Consider the following 23,355-nt stretch of genomic DNA (forward strand, 5'->3'; position numbering starts at 1 on the left):
GTAAGTTCTCGTTCAATCTTACTATTTTTTCGCACTACTTCTGATTGCACTACAATCTAAATACCATTCTACAGTTTAGAGATACAACATGGAAACAGGCCCTTCGGCCCATTGGGTCCATGCTGACCAATGATTGCCCGTATACTAGTTCTACCCTACGCACTAGGGACAATGATCAAAAGCCAATTAAGAGCTGGACCCAAAATGTCACCTATACCTTTCTCCAGAGATGCTGCCTGATCCACTGAGTTACTCCAGCATTTGGTGTCTATCTTCGGTGTAAATCAGCATCTGCAGTTCCTTTCTACACATTTAACCTACAAACCTGATCGTCTTTGGTATGTGGGAAGAAGCCGGAGCACCCTGAGAAAACCCACACGGTCACTAGGAGAATATACAAACTCCGTACAGACAGCACCTGTAGTCAGGATTGATCCCGGATCTCTGACACTGTAAGGAGGCAACTCTACCACTGTGCTACTTTTAGTTTAGTTTAGAGATAGAGTGCGGAAACAGACTCTTCGGCCCACCGAGTCCGCACCGACCAGCGATCCCCGGACATTAACACTGTCCTACACACACTAGGGACAATTTACACATACACCAAGCTCATTAACCTACATACCTATACATCTTTGGAGTGTGGGAGGAAACCGAAGTTCTCGGAGAAAACCCACGCGGTCACGGTGAGAACATACAAACATCGTACAGACAGCACCCGTAGTTGGGATCAAAATCAGGTCACTGACGCTGCAAGCACTGTAAGGCAGTAACTACACCACTGTGTCAACGTGGCCGGCCTTTTGCATTTATCCTATTTATAGTTGTATCTGTCTTCACTCTTGTATGCTATTTATCTATGAGCTTAGTGCAAACAAGAAATTTCAATGCTTCCTGCTGTACATGACAATAAACCAATCTGAATCTGAATCATACATGTCACAATGCAGGAATGTGCTTCATGCTGGAAGACCTCGTGAGGAATATTGGGATTAATGTAGGATTAAAGTCAAGACTTGGCACAGTCTTGGTGGGCTGAAGGGCATACTGCTATGCAGTGAGGCGCCATGACCTTTGTGCGAGTATCTGAATGAGTATGCAGAAATGAAGAATAGCTATAAATAGAAAAGGTCAGGAAAAAATTGGCAGGTCTGACAACAACTGTGCAAAGAGAAACAAAGTTAAGGTTTCAGATCAATGATCAGAAAAAAAAGTCATAACTCAATCATCTTTTCAAGTGCAGGGAGGTGTGGAGGGAATGTGTGTGACAGGGTGGAGACCAACAGACACTGAAAAACCTCAGAGGTGGTGGAGCGAGCTGAGATGGCAGATGTTAATCAGCTCGTTCTACTTACATCTCCCTGGGCAGGTCACCTGTGATTTATCCTTCCGATTATTAAAGGCGGAATGTTACATATAATATACAGTAATTGTACAACTTTAAGATTTAAGCAACCAACTGCTCCCAATGCAAATAGTGCAAGAATATTGAGGCAGAAGATTCTGGAAAGTCTGTCTGTAGAGAAAGTTCCAGTCTGCCTGGGTTTAGCATGCACACCCTAATAAATTACTGCTTGTCTTGGTAAGTTATTTTGTTTAATAGAGCACTTTGCTAGTTTAAACCTTGAGTTATCTTCTGAAGAAGGGTCTCGAACCGAAACATCACCCATTCCTTCTATCCAGAGATGCAGCCTGCCCCACTGAGTTACTCCAGCAATTTGTGTCTATCTTCCCCTACTTGAGTTTGGCTTGATTGTATTTTAGTACATATTATCTGATTTGATTGGATAACATGGAAAACAAAGTGTTTCACTGTACCTCAGCTCACGTGAGAATAATGTACCTTAACCTAAACATTTCACCTCTTATTCTGCTTTGATAGCTTACAACCCAATGTTATGAACATTAAATTCTCCAATTTCAGGAAATACCTCCCTATTCCCTCTTTCATTCCTTGCCCCCTTCACCACGTGCGCACCCATTTCTCCCACTGTCTCCAACCTCTGTAGTCACCCTGCTCCTTTGCCCTTCTTTGTAGAATCTTATCCCATCCCCAAGTCTCCCATTTCCCTTTTATCCCTTCACTCTCCTCTTCTCCCCCCATCCTCTGCCACCTATATCCCTTCCTCTGGCTTTAAATTTCCCTCCTCTCCTTATCTCACACCCTTTTGTCACTTCATCCATCTGTAAATCCAACCCCCCCCCCCCCCCCCTCACCTCTATCTCTTGCCATGCTTTGTCCAGTCCCCACCTCTTTTTGTTTTCTCCTCCCTACTACAGTCAGTCTGAAGAAGGCCCCTGACCCAAAACATCACCTGTGCATTCCTTGCCTGATCTGCTTACTTCCTCTGGCACTTTGTGTTTTGCTCAAGATTACAGCAGCTACAATTCCTTGTGTTCCCCTTTTCTCCTGTTCCCACGTGAAAGAGTTGGGGCTGATCTAGATTCTCGGTGTTTTACTCAGTGAAACTCTAGATGAAAATTACGAGCTTCTGTTAGTACTCTTGGTTAAGGAGCGGTAGACCTTATCTAATTTTTGCCCGTGGAATGTCTGGCTGGTTTACTGCTATGAAAACAATCAGCTTGCAAAACTGAGACCAACAGAGAGCTTTGTCTGAAGCAACATCACTCGGCAAACTTTCTGAGAAGCAGCAATATGCCCTTCTTGTAATTATTGTAATCTTACTTGTAGTGCAAAAACTTAAAAATGTATTAACAACCGTCCTGTTGCCAAACTATAGAGATGTCTCCCTTAGCGCCTGATCATGCACACTGATCATGTTGAAGAGTGGTGAGACCGAGAGAGCAGCAGGGCAAGTGGAAATGTTGTGATAGTCGGTATGCCAATACATTGGAGCCCCGAGGCACCCCGCTGGGTGCAGCCATTAACGACTCTGCCAGTGCCAAGGGCTATTGTTAGATGCCTCTAGAGTATCAGGACATGATTGGACGCGGGTGACAATTTGCTTTGTTATCCCTCTCTCCGAGAATAGAGGGATCCCTTGTCCTGAAGAGTTAATTTTGACCGGCTTCAAGGTCTACTCCCTCCATTTTGTTTAATCACCACCCTCAGCAAATCAGGGCTTTATCCCATGGGCAGGGGACGTGCCTGCTAAGAGGGGAGATGGTGAATGGGACAAGGGAATTCTCAAACCCTCACCTTAAGAATATAAGAAACAGGAGCAGGAGTTGGCCTTCCAGTCCGCCGAGCCTGCTCACCCTCCTTCAGGATCATGACTGATCTGCCAATACCCTGCACTGTTCCCATGTTCCTCGATTGTCTTCACATTCAGCCTCCACATCCCACTGGGTTTTACTGTTTTGTACATCTTAGTAGATGACCACACATCTTAGTAGATGTTCCCACCCACTTGGCTTGATCATATTTCCCTAAAACCTCTCTACATCCTCCTATTTGTATCACCAGCAAATATGCTAATATGACTCTTTCACATATGACATTTTGTACCCTCCACCAAATTGTTAATATAGATAATGATCATGCAGTGATTGCCTCCCTACAATCCATATGATCTCAGAGAAGATGTGTTCCTCTCGCTTCCAAAAGATGTTTGGGTTGGTGGGTTAATTGCTCCCAGTGTGTAAATGAATGGTACAATCTGGGGGAGTTGATGGCAATGTGGGAAGAATAAGATGGATAAGGAAGGATCAGTATAAATGGGTACTTAGAGTCATAGAGTGATACAGCATGGAAACAGGCCCCTCGGCCCAACTTGCCCACACCGGCCAACATGTCCCAGCTACACTAGTCCCACCTGCCTGTGTTTGGTGCATATCCCTCCAAACCCGTCCTATCCATGTACCTGTCTGTTTCTTAAACGTTGGAATAGTTCCTGCCGCAACTACCTCCTCTGGCAGCTTATTCCATGCATCAACCACTCTTTAAGTGAAAAACTTAGCCTTTGTGTGAAAAAGATTCCTATTCTTTTTATCCCCCTTCACCTTAAACCAATGTCCTCTGATCCTCGATTCACCTACTTTGGGCAATAGACTCTGTGCATCTACCCGATCTATTCCTCTCATGATTTTATACCCTTGATGGTTGGTAGCTGAAGCGCCTGTTTCTGTGTTGTATTGCTCGGTAGTTTTGGAAATTGGGTTGTTTCATAATTACTTTTATGAAGACTAATTAGTTAACGTGATTCCAAATTTTATTTAATTACTTTAATTTAAATTCCCAGCTGCCATGGTGGGATCTGATCTGGATAAGTTGTACAAATCACTGGCTGCTGAACCTGTGAGTTAATCACCTTGCTACCATATCCTTTCAGGTACAGGACATCTTACTGAATGCTAGAGTAGACTGGAGGACCAAGTGACATTCCCTGCCCCTTTTTTATATTTATTTTTCCAAAGAAACATTTGCAAATACACAATATAGTGCATTGATAAGTTGCCATTCATAAGATCTTGTGCAGCTGTGACAAGTTGGATGTGGAGAGCATGCTTTCTCCTGTGGGAGAATAACTAGGGAGTCAATGTTTAAAAATAAGTGTTCACCAATTTAAAATGGTGATGAGGCAATTTTTTTAACTCTCTTCCCCAAGTGGAAGCAGAGTGTGTGAATATTTTTAAATAGACAAATTCTTGATAGGCAATATGCTAAAAGGTTAGCATGGGTAGATGAGGAAGTGAAGTTAAAGTTGCAGTTCAATCAGTCATGATCTTACCGAATAGCAGAGGAGGGAGTGTGGGGCTGAATGACATATTCCTGCTTCTAATTCAGATAGTTGCATGTTTAAAACCAAAATCTGTTTACAAGATTTACATCACATTAGGATGATAGCAAATTTTCTATCACAATCAATTCCTGAGCATTTAATCTGCGTCCAACCCTTGGAGAAACCATGACCCTTTTTACTTTTTCATGTTTTAATATAATTGGAAATCCAAGGTGATCCAGTTTTAAAGTCAGCTGGCTTGCCAGAGTGAGGATCGACTTGCCCACCACCTCTCAGTCAGAGTGGAAAAAATGGCCAGGGGCCCCCCTCTTCTACTGGTTAACTTAGTTATTGCTAAAGATCACTGTGTGAAGCTGAGCGTGTGTCCAATGAGGAAAGGCACAGGATATCAGGAACCTGAAGCTTGACCACAAATAGGAGATCTATCAATGAAGGGCTCTCAGAAGACACGGAGCATTGTCCTTGCAGGGAGTCTGTGCCAATGGACATGAGGAGAAGAGAGAAGTAGAATCAGAGTTAAATGGTCAATGGTTATAAATACTGTCAGGTGAAACTGTTGGATCCCAGTGAAATATTGGTGCTCAAGGAAGTTGGAGGTATTTGTATCACACCTTGTATACTTTCAGACACTTCAAAATCCTTGAGGTTATGGAATGATGTATTATAAGGTGTAGGAGCAATCTGAAAGTTCAGTAAATAGCAGCCTGTTTGCACAAAGCAACCTAAATGTACTCATGGTCAGAAAGCTTGTTACAGAATTTACTTTCTACTTTTCTTGAGTTAAACCATTGGAACATTTCCATCCCATCTATGCGATTAGTTTAAGTCCCATTGGAGGGCAGGACAGTGCAGCAGGCCCTCGGTGCATAGTTTATGCAAGAGTTAGGTTGTACCTCTGCCATTTGGTTAGTGAGGCAGTAGGCACTTGTACCTTCAAGCATTGAAAGATCAAGCATTGTCCACACTAGTGACAGCTATCAAGAGGAAACTGGAAGCTGTGCCACAAACTTATTGCATGAATGGTGGAATAAACCTTCACTCCAAATTAGTCAAAGATTATGAACCATAAAAGAGGATGGCAAATTTTCCAGTCCTTAATGGGCTGATAATTAAGTGAGTTCCAGAGCAGTGGGTATTCCTGATGGTAGTCTTAGATGGTGAGCAGTTGGTAAAGCAAGAAAAGCAAGAGAAGTAGTCACAAGGCACACATGACTGGTCAGGACTGGAATGGCCACATACTGTATGTGTGATTGCTCAAAATTTGATGTGGAAAGCGAAACAGCCAGTTGCAGAAGTAGGAAGAAATGGTTTGTGTGAAAGTTTAGTTATCGAAAACTGAGACAGAATTAACTTTTTAACAATTACATCAAGGACACGGAAGCTTGTAAAGAGGTTGTGATTTCTGTGGAATGAGTGCCCATTGTTCTTGGCTAAGGAAAGTGAGCTCTTCTACCATTACATCTGACTCAAGAACAGCCCCACAGAGGTCAACCTAGAGTTTTGATGGAGACCAGACAATTAAGAGCCTGTCACGCATACACCTACCCACGAGTCTGGAGAAGGAAATAATGATGCCAGGACTCTAGCTCAAGGGAGGAAGAGGACAAACAAGCAAGTGGGTGGAAAATGAGAATTATTTTATGTTTCATTAAAAAAATGAACATCTTATCAAGGAAGTAATTAAGGTAAAACTGAACCAGTGTATAATTGAGAATGATGTAGCTGCGCTAAAATTAATGCTTCTCTTAAGAAGTTTTAATTAATAAATTTTATTAAATGTTATTAAACTTATAAAAACTGAAATCACACAACAGATGTTAGTGAGACTGCACCTGGAGATTTGCGTGCTGTTCTGGTTGCCGTACTATAGGAAGAATGTGATAAAGCCAAACAGGATGGAGAAAAGATTCCCGAGGATGTTGCCAGGACTGGAGAGCTTCAATTATAAGGAGAGACCAGATACAGTGGAACTGTTTTCCCTGGAGTGAAGGAGTCTGAGGTGTAACTTTATAAAGGTTTATAAAATCATGAGGGGCATAGATAAGACAAATGGTTACAGTCTCTTTTCCACATTAGAGGAGTTTATAACCAGACAGCATAGGTGTAAGGTGAGAGGTTAAAGATTTAAAGAGGATCTTGGAAGGATGTTTTTCACGCAGAGGAAAAGCAGGTATATGGAACAAGCAGCCAGAGGAAATGGTAGAGGTGGGTACAATTATGACATCTAAGAGACATTTGGATAAGAAAGTTTTAGTGAGATATGAGCCAATAGCAGGCATATGAAACCAGCTCTGGAAGACATCTTAGTCAGCATGTTTCCATGCTGTACATAGGAAGATCGTGAAATTCATGTTTGCTCTTGTTCCATCCATGTTTGACATGAACCAAAACTAGAAACTGAAAGACTTATCAAAGCTAGCATCCTTCCTTGACATGCTCGTCCAGCCAAGAGGCATTCTCAGCAGAGCAAAGTGCAAGAGATGAGCCCTGAGTTGGTTGACTGAAACTGAAGCAATCAAGAATCTGCACAAGAAAGCAGCAAGATGGGGGTCAGAAACAAAGGGGATGTCCAACGTGGTACTAGAGAGTGGTCCTGAGCTATCATCTATGTCATTGGAGACCCGCAGACTATCTTTAATCGACCTTTACTGGACTTGCACTAAACCCTATTACCTTTATCGTGCATCTGTTCACTGTGGACGGCTTGATTGTAATCATGTATAGTCTTTCTACTGACTGAATAGCACGCAACAAAAAAGATTTTCACTATACCTCGGTACACGTGATAATAAACTAAACTAGACCTCTCATATGCAAAGGGTGAATTGCCCGATCTTCCTACGTACCTCATTGCAGTCCATGCACTTTTTTATCTGCACTTTCTTTGTATCTGCAACATTATATTCTGCACTCTGTTAATTTTCTCTTTTTACTACCCGATGTACTCACGTAAGATATGATTTACCTGAATAACACATAAAACAAATTTTCATTGTAAATCAGTACACGTGACAATAATAAACCAATATCGATAACCTGTGATCCTCCGCGCCCTCTAAGCAGTGTTGAAGTCTCTCATGCCAGGAATCTTTTTTGGTAAATTCCTTCTGCGTCCTTTAAAAACCTTTCATTTATTTTATACAATCTGGCATCCAGAATGAGATGTTGCTGGACTAGTGTTTTATGAAGATTTATTGTGATTTCTTTGCTGTTGTACATTTTGCTTGCCAAAGGCCTGAGGTTCTATATCCTATCTCAACCTGCCCTGTCATTTTCAAGGACTAGTATACATTTACAAGCAGATGTCTGTTCTTGTACCTTTTTTCAGAATTCTGCTCTCTGGTTTATAATATCTCATTCCCTTATTCCCGCAAAAGTTAACACTTAAAGTTCCCAGCATTAAACTTCATCTGCAATCTATCTGACCCTTCCACGAGTCTCTATAACTCCATGACGTTTATTACTGTATTCATATAGTGCAAGTGGTACTCAAAATGGGTGATGCAGAGCACATAAAGTATTCTTCCAATTATGTACAGCATAATTTTTGTTTACGTGAGCTATTTGCTCACCAACCTTATCTATGTCTGTGTTTTCCCGTTTATCATGTGGCTGTTTTGCAGGTAGTAAAACAGTGACATGCTCTGAGATCCTGGGTCACAACCTGTGGTATTCTCCACCTTCCATTCTCTCTCATTATCCCAGCACCAGACAGCAGCCCGAACAGGAGCTGTCTGATAGGTATGTGAAAAAACTTGTAGTGGGGTAGGGCGGGCTGTGCTCTTGGCTGGATTGTTCATGTATAGAGCTAGCAGGGACCATCCCTCAATTCCGTGCCTGTTCACGAGTTTGTCTAAATACCTCTTAAAAATTACTTTAGTAAGAGGGAGAAGTTAGTATTAGATGCTTCAAAATGGGGCAGTTAACTTCTGCAAGCTGATCTCTCAATTGGGGCCGTTGAGAGTGACTCCCTGCATCCTGTTGAATTTCTCACTGCCCCTGGGATTAGCCACAAGTAGCTAAATCCAGCATCATAAACTCCCTGATCAATGCCGAATGTAATGGGCTTTGGTATGGTGCTCTTTCTACAGGGAATGGTCCTCGGGATACTCTCTTGAATCCCATTTAGTTTGGTATTCCCACTTCAACTCTCACAGTCTTTTAAAGATAGTAATTTCTCGTCAGACTGTCAGATGTGGTGCGAAAAGTCACGCAAGATTCTCCCTGGTGTGAGACGGATGTATATAGTGCTCTGGGGTTTATTCCTGTAGCTTTGTGGTTTGGTGTGGGAGGTGGTTTGAATATTTTCTCTTAACCACACCCTGCCATGGTGCGCTGCTGAACTCGGATCGGATTTCCTTCCATCTTTCTCCAGCTGCCACACCGGTTGGGCTGCGCTGCGCTGCGTGCGGAGGGGAAGGCCGGCGCTCTCGGAGGATGGAATGACTGCTCTTAGAAGTCGAGGCAAGATGAGCAGCCACAGGTGAGTGGCGGCCGCCTGTCCTGTCACCGACTGTCGCCCTGCGGCCGCTCGGCCGGCCGTGCGCCGGGTACATTCGCCCGCTCTCTCCTCATCCCTCCACCGCCGGAGTCCACCACCGAGGCCGCCAACCCGCAGTAAAACCCCGTTGTTGATTAGTTTTCCTTCGAAGGCTTCAGTCGAAACTTTGGCGGCGGGACCCAGGCTGAGGTAAAAGTGCGGGGATCGGTGGCAGCGTTGCTCTGAGGCTGACAGGCCCCCCCACTTCATGTGGTTGCTACGGGCAACGTACCCGGCTACGGCCACGATTAACTCTTTAACTCCTCGAAAACGCTGCGGCGCGACTGTCATCCCGTCATTTGAACTTTAGAATTTAAAAAGAAACCCGCAGATGTTGGGTGTTCCGAGTATGAGGAATAAAAGCCGGCGATGTTCATCTGGCCGGGCAGCGTCTCTGGAGGGAGAGCGACTGAGGTGACGTTGCGGGCCCCTGGAGGGGCGCCCGTGCGACCCCGTTGCCCCGGGACGGAGGGCAGACGGGCCCTGCCCCTTTAAGGGGCTTTTCTGTCGGCAGAACAAGAGCAGCCGCAGAGCACGTGACCACATGTCGACGGGGCTGATGGCGGGCCCCCCCTAGCAACGGGATGGAGAGTGAAGGGAGAGGGCAGGGTGGCTGATAGATTTAACGAGAGATGGAGGACAATGGGGATAGAGACCTGTATCAGCGGTCTGCCGGTAGCTGGGGGCTCCTGAATGAGCGGGGGGGCGGGGGAGGTTTGCCTGCAGTCAGGGCCCCACAGCTGTCTGCCTGTAACCTGGGGCCTCTTTGAAAGTCTTTGGTTGCCATGGGCTCCTGAATCGGCAAGGAATGTCTGCTGTAACCAAGGTCCCACGAAAGGGCAGCTAGAGACTCAGCGGGTCAGGTAGCATCTCTGGAGAAAAGGAATTGGTGACGTTTCGGATCAGAACAGTAGCTAGGAATCTCTGGCTGCCTGTAGTTGGGGCCCTCGAGGATCAGGATGTCTAACTAACTAATGATGTCTGGAGGCCCAGGACCGTTTGCCTGTTATGGTGTGACATGATAGGTGCTGTATCATCGCCTCCAAGAGCAGAGTGAAGTTATACAATAATTTATTTGATGGTTACAACACAGGAGACCATTCATCCCATCTTGCCTATGCCATTACTCTGCCACTTTGTAGTCCACCCCTGGCCGTGTAAATATCTTCCCATTATGTTTTTCCAGTTCCCTCCGAAAAGCCACAATGGAACCTGCCTTTGCAACATATGCAGGCAGATGCCAATCACACCGTGCGTATATATAAAAAGTGATTTATCCTCATGAAACTCTGAATTCTCCTTTCTATACCTGTGACGTCTGGTCTCAGAAGGGTTTATTCTGTCAGCTGATCGTGTTCCTACGAAGGTTAACGGTCGAAAGGTGCGTCACTATGGAAGGTCGCTGTGGGATCTTAGTGCATCATTCAGATGAGACAAAGCCCGAGTGCTTTATGTTGGAACACTGTACGCTAGATAGGATTACTGCTTACGGACAGCCACTTGGTTATATTCTGTTTCTCTCTCCCATCCCCCACAACTCTGTCTCTCTCATTGCGGCAGCAGTTCAATGCATTCCACTCTCGCCTCGGGTTAAGTTGTGGCTTCACGTCTGTCCAATAAGTTTCCATCAAACTGGTATTCCAGTGCAGGAGCTGGAGGAACACCACAATGTTGGAATTGTTCCCTTCATGATCTGATGCCACCCTGAAGGAAGTTATTCTCACAGCAATCATTTGAAAAGAGCAGGGCTGCTCTGGCTATTTCTGTACTACCGTAGATACAAGGAACTACTGTTGCTGGATTGCTAAAAACACACACAGTGCTATAGTAACTCATGGAGCCAGGCAGCATCTTTGGAGGATGTTTTGGATCAGGAACCATCTTCATAGAAGGATCCCGACCCGTTATGTTTTCCAGAAATTCTGCCTGACCCTCTGAGTTACACTAGCACTTTGTGTGTTTTTTTTTAAATCATACTGCTGTTTATGAAATCATTACTTGGTGGCTGTGTTGACAATTGTGGCCATACTTGAGGTGTGGTCCATAGAATCTAGGCCTTTTCTCCCTGCTAGTTGCCAGTGGATGTTTGCCAATCTTTTTGTTTTATACATTGATTGTGGGAGTATTAGGCTTGTTGGTTAATTGCCCCTAGTGTGCAGGGAGTGGATGCGAAAGTGGGCTAACATAGAACTAGTGTGAACGGGTGGTCGACGGTCAGTGTGGATTTGGCGGGACGAAGGGCCTGTTTCCATGCTGTATCTTTTGATCAAACAATCAATTAGCATCACTGGTGAGTTCCTGGTTTATTGCCTTTTTGCAGTGCTCATCTTCAAATGTAGTTTTTATGGATATATTGCTCTTCTAGTTATTTTGTCCTCTCTCCCTCCCTGCTCCTCAAGGTGCTCTCTTCACTTCTTCTCATATCTGCATGAAATTTAGTGTAACATTTTATTTGCAAAATGTCCTGTTGAAACACCTTTGGTCTTGGGTTGTTAAAGGTGTCATAAAATTCAGATCTTCATTCGTATCTTCATATTTTGTTTGGTACAATGTTATTGTGGTTAACCCAAACATGCGTCATTGTGATATATAGTTCACTTATGTAGGGCAGTGTGCGTCCAAAGAAAAACACACATCCTTGATAATGAATCAAGAAAAAGTCTAACCTCAGCACAGGCTGTGAGTGAAGAGTTAGCCTTGCACTTTATCTGTCATTTAGCCACCATTATAACAATGGATGTATCAGTTTATTACTAACGTTAACAGAGAGATAAGAGAAACGGTGCTTTATAACCAGGAAATGCATGCAAATGTAAGATTTATAGAATGATTTATTGGTTTACATAGTGTATTGATGGTTTCATACAAGCAGTTTAGTAGTTCCACAAAATACGGAGAATCAGCACGGGAGATGATTGGGTCCATTGTAGCTGTGTTGGCTTTTTAAGAGACCTGAGACCTAGAGTATTCGTGCCTACTATGTTCTGGTGTGCTAAAGCAAAGCAAGAATTTCATTGTCCTATCAGGGACACATGACAATAAAACTCTCTTGAACTCTTGAACTCTCTCTTAATCAATTTCACTGTTACCTGGTACCTTTGGAAATCTTTTGAAGTATTTACCTCATTCTTTTAGAAAAGGTTTACCGCTGTTGAAAGTTAAAAGTTTACGGAGGGTGCTGCAGGTTGTGCATCTGCCTCGCAACTCCAGTGACTTGGGTTTAACCATGACCTCGGGCGACCACACATTTCACTGTACCAATTGGTACATGTGACAAATAAATGTATCTTGTATCTTGTCTGTGTGGAGTTTGCATGCTCTCAGTGACAATGTGGGATTGCCCTTTCCTGCTGTCTTACGCACACCTCAAGATTGTAACATCTGTGTGCATATAAATAAAACTACTGGCTATTTCTTCCTCTGGCCAACTTACTCTCCTTCCAAAGCACTTAATAATTCTCAACATCTGTCTTAAATCTTCCCTAACCGGCTGTTGAAGTGTGAACACTCGCCCAACAGAATCCCCATATATTTTCACCAGACTAGTAAATCTTTTCAGCATCTCTCCAAGGACCCTATCCTTCCTAAAGCGTGTACTTAGAATCGTACGTATTCTTTGTAGGTGCAAATCGGAGATTATGCCATTTGCGCATAGGTTACTAGATTTCACGAGCTTCAGCACCTTAATGGTTACTAGACCAAGGGGGACCCGTTGGGTCCTGTCCCCTCAACTCGCAGTTGCAGGGGGGGGTGGCTGCGGCGTCACACACACACATTAACCACCCCCCACACCCCGGGGGGGGGGGGGGGGGAGAGGGGGAGGGGCTTCTAATGATAAATAAAGAAACGGTGGAGGAAGAAAGTGCAATAAAAGAGTCTGACGCATTAGAAAACTGGGGGTCTAGCGATAATAAAGAATGCAGTACTGATTGAAACTCATGGGAGAAGAGATGGCAACGTTAAAGCTGATAAATCTCAAGGTCCCAAAGTTCCACCCAAGACTTTTGTAAGAATTGACTTTGGAGGTAGTGAATGCCCTGGTGTCATCTTCCAAACTCTATAACTGCTGGAATTGTCCCTATGAATTAGAGTGTGTTGTGAATGTTAAAGAAAGGAGAGAGGAAGAGAAGATGGAGAAGTGTTGGCCTAATTTCAGTCATAAGAAAACTGCTGAAATTAATAATGAAGGATGTAATAACAGAACAACATGGGAGAGCAGAATCAGCTTGGGCAATTATGCCTGACTTAATCCTCTTTTGAAGGTGTGATAGGTCGAAAAGATAAGGGGGAACAAGCGGACATGTAGCATTTCTGAAAGCTTTCGAAAAGGTCTCACATAGAAGGTTGTTCAGCAAAGTTAGAGTACATGGAATGAGGGATCAATATATTAGCACATTGAGAATTAGTTATTGGAAAGGGAGAAAAATGAATGAAAGAAAGAAAAGATTGGGAATAAAGGACAAAGGGCATTTATTGTCACATACATGAGTTGCCATTGCAGCACACAAATAAAATAAACACAATATTATAGAATTTAACATTAAACATAAAAAACATCCCCCCACAGCGGGATCAACGTTTCCCACTGTGAGGGAAGGCAGCAAAGTTCAGTCCACATCCTCCATGTTCACCCGTGGTCGGGGCCTATTGAGGCCTTCACAGTCGACGCTACGGCGGCCCGATGTTTCAGGCCCTCTCGCCGGGATGCTGGAACTCCGGCGTCAGAAGAACGCTCTCAGCGCCTTGGAGTTTCGAAACTGTCTTTCTCAGGTTGACAAGCAAGATTTAGCTCTTGGGCCCCTGGCTATTCGTGATCCGTTTCAGCAATTTGGCAGAGGGATTTTTCACATGAGATGGTGAGTTGACCTGGCCTGTATTCTCTAGAGTTTAGAATGAGATGTGATCTTGAAGGACTCAACAGGATGGATGCGGGGATGGTGGCTGAAAAGTCTAGAAACCAGAAACACGGTTTGAGAACAAGGGGTAGATCAATTAGGACAGAGATGAGGGCAAATGTCTTCTCTTGGAGATGGTGAACCTGTGGAATTTTCTTCCCTGAGAAGTTGTGGTTAGTCATTGAATTCATTCAAAATGGAGATTCTTAGATCTCTAGATATGTAGGGAATCGAGGGATACAAGATAGTGCGGGGGAAATGACACAGAGATGGAAGATCAATGACGATCTTTATGAAGGGTGAATGGCCTACTCCTGTCCCTAATTATCTTTTAAAGCAGGCAATAATAAGAACTGTAAAAGCTCATATCTAACCAGAGAGCCACTGTATTTGCCGTGAGCCTGTGTTAACAAAGTCCCACACACAAGCAACACAAATCAAATGACAGAGGAGGTTTATTGTCCGAAAAGGCCCTGAAATCTTCACTTCGGGAAGGGTGGAGAATAATACAGTGTGATTCAGCTCAGAGGCGGTGCCATGAGCTCATCCACTGTGCGAAATAACAAGTTATGGTCTTGTTCGAACTGGCTGACAGAATCTGTGGCCAGATAAGCTATGGTGAAGTGTTGCCACACACAACCAACGTGTGGATTTCTAAATACTGTTTTTTTTACATTATATATCAACTGTACTGAAAGGCATTTTAACATGTCTATGTAGAATCAATGACTACTTCATTGACTGATTGTGTAAAGCACGAATTGCAGGAGAAACTTCGGATCAGGCAGCATCTGTGGAGAGAATGGACAGATAAACATTAAGGTCGGACCCTTCCGAAAAAGGCCCCCAACTGAAACGTCATCAATCCATTCTCTCCACAGATATTGCCAGGCGTTCCTCTAGCATTTTGTGTTTTGCTCATGATACCAGCACCAGCAGTTTCTTGTGTCTCTCTTAATTGTCTGTAATGTGTTCATTTGAAAGGTGATACACATGTTCATTCTGACCTCACAATGCTTTCTCCACATTGGAGAAGCCAGACACAGATTCAGTGACTGCTTTGTGGAGCATCCGCACTCAGTCCGCAGAGGTGTCCATGAGCTTTCTGTGACCGGCCACTTTAATTTTCCACCTAGCTCCCATTCTGAACTATTTGTGGTCTCTTGTACTGTTATTATTTCCATGGTAAATGTGAGGAACAACGTCACCGTTTTCAAATTGGAGTTGGAGTCTTCTAGACTCAGTATCAAACTCAACAACTTTAGGTTACTCAAGTTTTTCTGTCTCCATCAGAGTTCTAATCAGACTGAAAAGGTGATATGAAACATCACCTATCCATGTTCTCCAGAGATGCTGCCTGACCTGCTGAGTTACGCCAGTACTTTGTGTCTTTATTTGTAAACCAGCATCTGCAGTTCCTTGTATCTCCAACTTTCTCTGTTGTATGGAAATGCAGGAAGGGTAATCTTTGTTATCCGAGGTTTGAAGCATTACAATATTGGCCTAGGGTGTCTTATAATGTGCAAAATAGGTGAAATCGGGAAACAGACATAAAAGAGCATCTGCAAAAGCATGTGCCTGGCTCAGTCAGTGACCAGTCCACAGTACATGTGTTGTCCTGCAGACCGCACACTTTAAATTATTAAGAAAAGGCTTTATTCTTTGCAAACTTTTCAGAAGTTTAATCCAAGCAAGTGTGAGGCATTACACTTGGGAGGTTGGATGTAATGGGAGGGTATACTGTTAATGACAAGGCCCCCAACAGCATTGATGTGCAAAGGGATCTTGGAGTCCAAGTTCATAGCTCATTGAAGGTGGCAGCACCAGTAGATGGGGTGGTAAAGACGGCATATGGTATGCTAGCCTTCATTACGTATAAGATGTATAAGAGTATCAGAGTCAGGAAGTTATGATGCAGCTCTGTAAGACTTTGGTTAGGTCACATTTGGAGTATTGCATGCAGTTCTGGTCGCTCCATTACAGGAAGGATGTGGAGGTTTGGAGAGGATGCAGAGGTGGTTTACCAGAATGCTGCCTGGATTAGAGAGTTTCAGCTATAAGGGGACAAACTTGGATTTCTTCTCTGAAATATTGCAGGTTGAGGGGGAACCCTAAAGTATATAGAATTATGAGAAGCAATCGGCCTTTGTCGGAAGGTGGAAGTGGCTAGCACTAGAGGGCATAGTTATAAGGTAAGAGGGGCTCAGCGGGTGAGGCAGCATCTATAGTAGTTTACACCCCAGCGGTATGAACATTGACTTCTCCAATTTCAGGTAGTCCTTGCAAGAAAGTCCTTGCAAAGAAAGCAAGGACTACCTGAAACTGGCAAAGTCAATGTTCATACCACTGGGGGTGTAAACTATCCATAGATGCTGCCTGCTGAATTTCTCCAGCATTTTTGTCTACCTTCGATTTTTCCAGCTTTTGCAGTTCCTTCTGAAACATAAGGTAAGAGGGGGGACGTTTAATGCAGATGTACGGGGCAAGTGGTGAGGGCCTGGAACATATTGCCAGGGGGAGTGGTGTAGGCAGATAAAACAGGGACATTTAAGAGGCTTTTAGATAGCTTGGAAATGCAAGGAATAGAGGGATATAGATCATGTACAAGCCTGAGATGAGTTTAACTTGGCATCATAATTAACACAAAATTGTGCGCCGAGGGGCCCATTCCTGTGCTGTACTGTACTTTGTTCTAGAGGCTTGGGTCGTCTATGAGCTGCAATACAGCATTGTGTGATACAACATGAAATTAGATCTTGCAGCCCACTGAGTCCACACCGACCATGGTATGTGGGAGGAAACCAGAGCACCCAGAGGTAACCCATACAATCACAGTGGGAACATGCCATCTCCACACAGACAGCACCCGAGTTCCGGATCGAACCTGGGCCACTGGCGCATTGAGGCAACAGCTCTGTCAGCTGCGATGCATTGTTGTGGGAAACTTAGACGGTAACTCCCGGAACTCCTAAACTTACAGCAAACTCCCAGAAACAACAATGAGGTAAAATCCCCAATCTAGAGTCATACAGTGATACAGTGTGGAAACAGGCCCTTCAGCCCAACTTGCTCACACTGGCCAACATGTCCCAGCTACACTAGTCCCACCTGCCTGCGCTTGGTCCATATCCCTCCAAACCTGTCCTGTCCATGTACCTGTCTAACTGTTTCTTAAACATTGGGATGGTCCCAGTCCAAACTACCTAATCTGGTAGCTTTTTCCATACACCCACCATCTTTTCTGTGAAAAAGCTACCCCTCAGATTCCTATTAAATGTTTACCCTTCACCTTGAACCTATGTCCTCTGGTCCTTGATTCCTCTACTCTGGGCATCTATCTGATCTATTCCTCTCATGATTTTGTACACCTCTATAAGATTACCCCTCACCCTCCTGCGCTCCAAGGAACAGAGACCCAGCCTTCTCAACCTCTCCCTATAGCTCACACCCTCTAGTCCTGGCAACATCCTTGTAAATCATCTCTGAACCCTTTGAAGCTTGACAATATCTTTCCTATAACATGGTGCCCAGAACTGAACACAATATTCTAAATGCGGTCTCACCAACGTCTTATACAACTACAACATGATCTCCCAACTTCTATACCCTGACTGATGAAGGCCAATATGCCAAAAGCATTTTTGACCATCTTATCTACCTGTGACTCGACCTTCAAGGAACCATGCACCTGCACTCCTAGATCCCACCGCTCTACAACACTCCCCAGAGTCCTACCATTCACTGTGTAGGTCCTGCCCTTGTTAGACGTCCCAAAGTGCAACACCTCACACTTCTTTGTATTAAATTCCATCAACCATTCCTCAGCCCAACTGGACAATCGATCCAGATCCATGCATACATCATCTACAGCTCTACCCTCATCGACCTTTTTGGTCATGTCTTCAAAAACAGATTTGTATGTACAAAACCATGCTGATTATCCCTAATCAGCTCTTGCCTGTGCAAATGCCTGTATTTAAGGACGACTCGTAAATTTAGTGATTAACATCACCGAGTTTTTCCCGGTCCCCAAGTTGACACATATCCCAGCACTGTGGGATATGTGTCAACTTGGGGACCGGGATAAACTCCGCCTGGGAATGAAGCAGTCTGACTGGGAGGTGAGACCATTCCCAAACTGTGGGCGAGCCTGTCATTATTGTGCCTAATTGAAGGATGCTTAGAATACAAGTCAACCTCTTACCACTTTGTCCAGACCACACAACCTGGGAAACATTGAAGGCAAAGACACATTCTGCTGGAGGAGGGTGGGGTAGATTCACAAAGCACATCTTGATTTTGAATACCTGCCCATTGTCCGAGAATGAGCATGTATGTAAATTCTGGATATGATGTGGGAATGATCTGGTTTGGGGTGTGACTATTTGCTGTATTTATTAATGCTTTGGATGATCTAGAGGCACATGCTGTACACCATCTTGCAGAAGTGACAGTAACTTGAATTTCCTTCTGGCTTGCTGAAATGATCCATGTTGGTTTTCTTTGACCTCTGCCTCTTCCCCCTATGTATTGGAGCTGTCACCTCATCCATTTCCACATGAATAACCCTGCCAACTTCAGGCCCCACAAACTATCCCACTTTCTGGAACAGTTTCTTCCCACCCTGATATCAGCTTAGTCACTGAAAGTAAGGAATTCTGGCATTGGTACACAAATGTGTCACACTTGGTAGTTGGGAAACAGGGGCGAGAGTGTGTGAGAACATCATGGGGAGGGGCTGGAGCCTGACTAAGAGGTGGATGTTGCCCAAGGCTTGGAGAGAGAGTAAATGAGCAACTGATTCATAGAGTGGAACAGCATGGAAACGGGCTTTACTGCCTATCGAGTCTGTACTGGCCACCAACTACCCATTTACATTATTCCTTTTTATTCCCACATTCTCATTACCTCCCCACATTCTACCACAACCTTGCATGCCAGGGGCAAATGGCATTGGCCGATTAACCTACTAACCCACACATCCCTGGGAGGAAACTTGTCACTCCTGGGAAAACCCCTACAATCATAAGGAGAATGTGCAAACTTCAGACAGCAGCTGAGGTTGGGTCTCTGGCGCTGTGAGACGGCAGCTCTATCTGGTGTTAAGCTGGAGCTGAATTCATTCATGCAAGTGGGGACTATTCCTTCATGCTTCTGGTTTATAAATAGTGGAAAGGTTTTGGCTATCAGAGGCTGGTCATTTACCACAGGATAGCCAGCATCTAACCTGCTCTTGTCACCGTGATATTCATGTGACTGGTCCAGTTTTGTAAGTGGCGTTCCTGCTGTAATGTGGGAAGCAGAGCAACCAGTTTGCAGGCTGTGTAATCTCGTCTGTTTTGGGTGGAGACACAAGGAATTGCAGATGCTGGAACCTTGAGCAAAAAATAATGAACTAGAAGAATTCAGAGGATCTGGTAGCTTCTATGGAGGGAATTATTGCTCAATAGGAATGGATCCTAAAAGTCTGAAGAAATGTCCTGACCCAAAAGATCATCTGTCCATCTCTTTTAGATGTTGACAGAAGGACAAGCACTTGGACAGAGCCTCCCTGTTCTCTGCAGAATAGTCCCACTGGATCATTTATGTCCTTCTGAGAGAGTAGTTGGAGCCTCAAAATAATGCCTCATCCAAAAGATAGCACACCTACCTCACATTGTGGTGTACTCAGCCTCCCACTGAGACATAGCAGATGCTGACTGGTTGACAGTGGGACACTGAAGGCCGTGGGTTCACCCCTGTAGGACAAGAACCAGCTGGGTTGGTATCCCAGGTTTATAGATTTTATTTACTTTCATCTTTACTTTTCATCTATAGCAGGGGTCGGCAACCTTGTTCTGCATATGGGCCAGGACACATGTCTGTGAGCGGATTGCGGGCCACATCTATCACGTGTACACATGGATCCTGCCCCGGATGGCCGGCGTCAAATCACGTGTTCACATAAATCCCGCCCCTTCAAGGACGCCACCAGGAGCACTGGCCCCTAGTTAAGGGTGCTCACGAACATGGCGCACTTACGAACCATTGCCTTGGCTCTGTCCTGAAGGCAGTGGCTCAAATATCACACTCACTCATGCCTGGCCTTTTGACAACCCCGATCCCGACAGTGAAGTCCAGACACAGAAGGTGCGCGGCCGTGTCGGCGGCTTTGCGCAAGATGTGGTACAGCCAGAGCTTGGCGGCGCTCGACGCTCCACCGCGGCCTCGGGCCCGGGAGGAGGAGCCCAGCCTCAGGATTGACAGCAGGATTGAATGCGTCTTTTTCACAGTGTTTCACCCGACCCTCGGTCCGAAATCACCTTCCAGGTATCGGAGATGATGGAAGTCTGCGGGCCGGATGATTACGGGAGAAATAAAAACGCATGCGGACCGGATGATTTTGGGTTACGGGCCGCATTTGGCCTGTGGGCCGTAGGTTGCCGACCCCTGATCTATAGGAAGTGGTGCTATCGGCAAGGCCAGCATTTGTTGCATTTTGCCATTTGCCTCTGGAAGGTGTTGGCAATTTGTCACCTCAAACCAATACAGTTTGTCTGCTGAAGATACTCTTTAAGTTGCTGTGAAGTAGAAAGTACCAAGATTTAGTGTTGTTGGAAGCTGTGCTCACCAAATCAAGCAGGGAATATTCCATCACAGTCCTTGTCTGTTAGTTGTAAATGTTCAGCATCTTGGCACCTACCCTGTCAGGCCCTCTTAGGATCTTGAGCATAATGTTTTGTACAGAAAATGGAGGCTAATGTGAAATGCACCAAAAAAAGGCACAAAGTGCTGGATTAACTCAGCGAGTCAGGCAGGATCTGTGGAGGAAATGGATAGGCAACGTTTTAGGTTCGGATCCATTTTCAATCTGAAAATGGTTCCCGACCCGAAGTGCCGTTATCCATTTCTTCCAACAATGATGCCTCAGCTACTGAATTATTTCAGCACTTTGTGTTTTGCTCACGATTCCAGCATCTGCAATTCCGTGTGTTTCCATTGAGATTGTGTATGCTTCACTAACATCATCACTTATTCTTCTGAACTTCAAAATACACACATCATATATATTTTTATCCATTCTTACTGGTCAACATTTTTATCTCAGGAATTACCTCTGGAATATATCTCTTCCGGACTGCCTCCAATGCTAGTTTTTCCTTTTTTTAATATACTCACCAAAACAGTACACAGTGCCCCAGATGTGGTCTCACCCACACCTTGTTCAATTGTAACAATTTATTTTGAAATTATAAACTCTAGCATTAATAGCTAATGTGGTATTTGTCATCTTAGATACTTGCTGAATTTGTGTCCTAACTACATTGGATGGTCTCGCCTGGACTTTGAGGAAGTCACTTCCATTCATATTGCCATTGAAAAACATTAGGTTTAGGTTTATTATTGCCACGTGTACGGTGGTGCAGTGGAAAGCTTTGTGCTGCATGGTATCCAATTAGATCAGATAGTACTATACATTAGTAAAATCAAGTGAAACTCAAGTACAATAGGTAGAGCAAAGAGCAGGATACAGAGTGTAGAATGTTGTTCTCAGCATTGCAGCGCACCAGTTCCATAGACTAAGTCCAATGTCTGCAATGAGGTAGAAATAAAATGGATATTACCCTAGCTTATGGAAGGACGGTTCAGAAGCTTGATAGCAGGTTATGTGCAGGAGATTATGATGGGGGGGGGGGAAGGGTAAATAAGGTCAATTAGATCATATCCTGTGTTTTTGCTTACACCCATCCACAGGCCTGAGTGTGTAGTGTCGTTGATGGTGCTCCTCCTGCACCTCGAATGGATTCTATTTTCTTACAACTCTCACTTCTGATGGGATACTGATTTATCAGCTGGGGACGGCTGGTATAAGAAATGTAAATGCTGTAAACAGTAGGTCAGGCAGCATCTGCGGAGAAAACAACTGAATAAGCATTTCTGGTTGAGGCAGAAGAGATTAGTTTCACTTACCTTCATATTTGGCACAGACTTCGTGGGCCAAAGGGCTTGTTCCTGTGCTGTGTACTGTTCTACACTGGTGACCTTTCTGTTCTGGATGTGAAACATGAACTATGTTTCTTCCTCCGCAGATGCTGCCTGGGTACTGCCATCATTCCTTTGCAAAGAAGGCTGGCAGATGTAATTTGCAGTGGGTTTTCTTGGCTGTGTTCAATCTGATGCTATGAAAATAATAGGGTTCAAATTCTGACCTGTGACCTACCATTCTGTTGCTGTATCCAGTGAGTCTGTCCTGACAGTGGGCCAGAATATAACTATTCAGTGCGATGATCCTGACCCAAAAGGGTTTTTGTTTCGACAGATGCTGCCTAACTTGCTGGGATTTTTCCAGCATTTTCTGATTTTATTACAGTAGTTTTCATGCTGGGACATTCATTATCAAGGTACTTAGTTGAGTATTATTGGAGTTAGATTATGATCTGATCAGATGTTGATTGAGTTTTGCCAGTTATATGGGCATTGTTGTGTGAAGCCTTGTCTCATCTTGATAAGTCAATGCGATAATATTCAAATTGGAGAAAATGGAATGAATACTGATAATCATTCTCTTTGCATGGATTATCATCTTGATATAATCTTGATCATGGATTCAACCTTGAAAAGTTCAGCACAATCTTTTCTCATTCCCTGATTAAGAGATATCTAACCATAAACTATTATAAACAACTTTCTCCTCTGGTGCAGTGGAAATTTCCACTCCCCTCCCCTTGCAAGGGAGAGTTGTAGACTGTTCCACAGTGCGTACTCTGATTGGAGCCTTCCTTGCAGGCGTGTCTGAGCTCCAGTGAGTACACTGATCCCTTTGTATGTATGAGAGCTCGCTGTCAGCTGTGGTCAATGTCTCCCACCGTTACTCGCGGATACAGCGGAGAAGAAGAAACTTAAATACTTCATTTTGTGTTTCTCAGCTAGTATTTGGTGCTTTAGTGAGGCTATAGTTTAATTATTTTTAAAAATTATAGTTTAATGCTATTTAAAGGAGACCAGCACTTACAGAGAGGTTTGTGTCAGACACTGTGGTATGGTGCTGTGGTTTACGTACAATCTATCTGAATGTGTTTCTTTCATAGAGTCTCAGTCATACAGCACATGGCAGTGCTGCTGATCCTCCCAGTCTGCGCTGACCATGAACCACTCATTTAACACGCATCCCATTTTATTTTCTCCATTTTCCCCATCAACTCCTCCATATTCTACCACTTTGGGGCAGGTTATAGTG

The 23,355-nt window shown here is 44.2% G+C and overlaps 1 protein-coding gene across 2 annotated transcripts in view; it reads left to right on the plus strand.

The window, feature by feature from the left end:
• Positions 1-8,720: 8,720 nt before the first annotated feature.
• Positions 8,721-23,355, plus strand: part of gramd2a (GRAM domain containing 2A) — a 49,095-nt gene continuing 34,460 nt past the window's right edge. The window contains exon 1 of one of the 2 annotated variants that reach the window (XM_033015025.1): positions 8,721-9,186. In XM_033015025.1, the coding sequence (XP_032870916.1) occupies positions 9,146-9,186 (41 nt within the window). In that variant the 5' untranslated portion in view covers positions 8,721-9,145. The remainder of the gene's footprint in view (positions 9,187-23,355) is intronic. The other variant, XM_033015024.1, reaches the window with a different exon arrangement.

Source organism: Amblyraja radiata, chromosome X (genome assembly GCF_010909765.2).
Source record: "Amblyraja radiata isolate CabotCenter1 chromosome X, sAmbRad1.1.pri, whole genome shotgun sequence".
Taxonomy (NCBI): Eukaryota; Metazoa; Chordata; class Chondrichthyes; order Rajiformes; family Rajidae; genus Amblyraja; species Amblyraja radiata.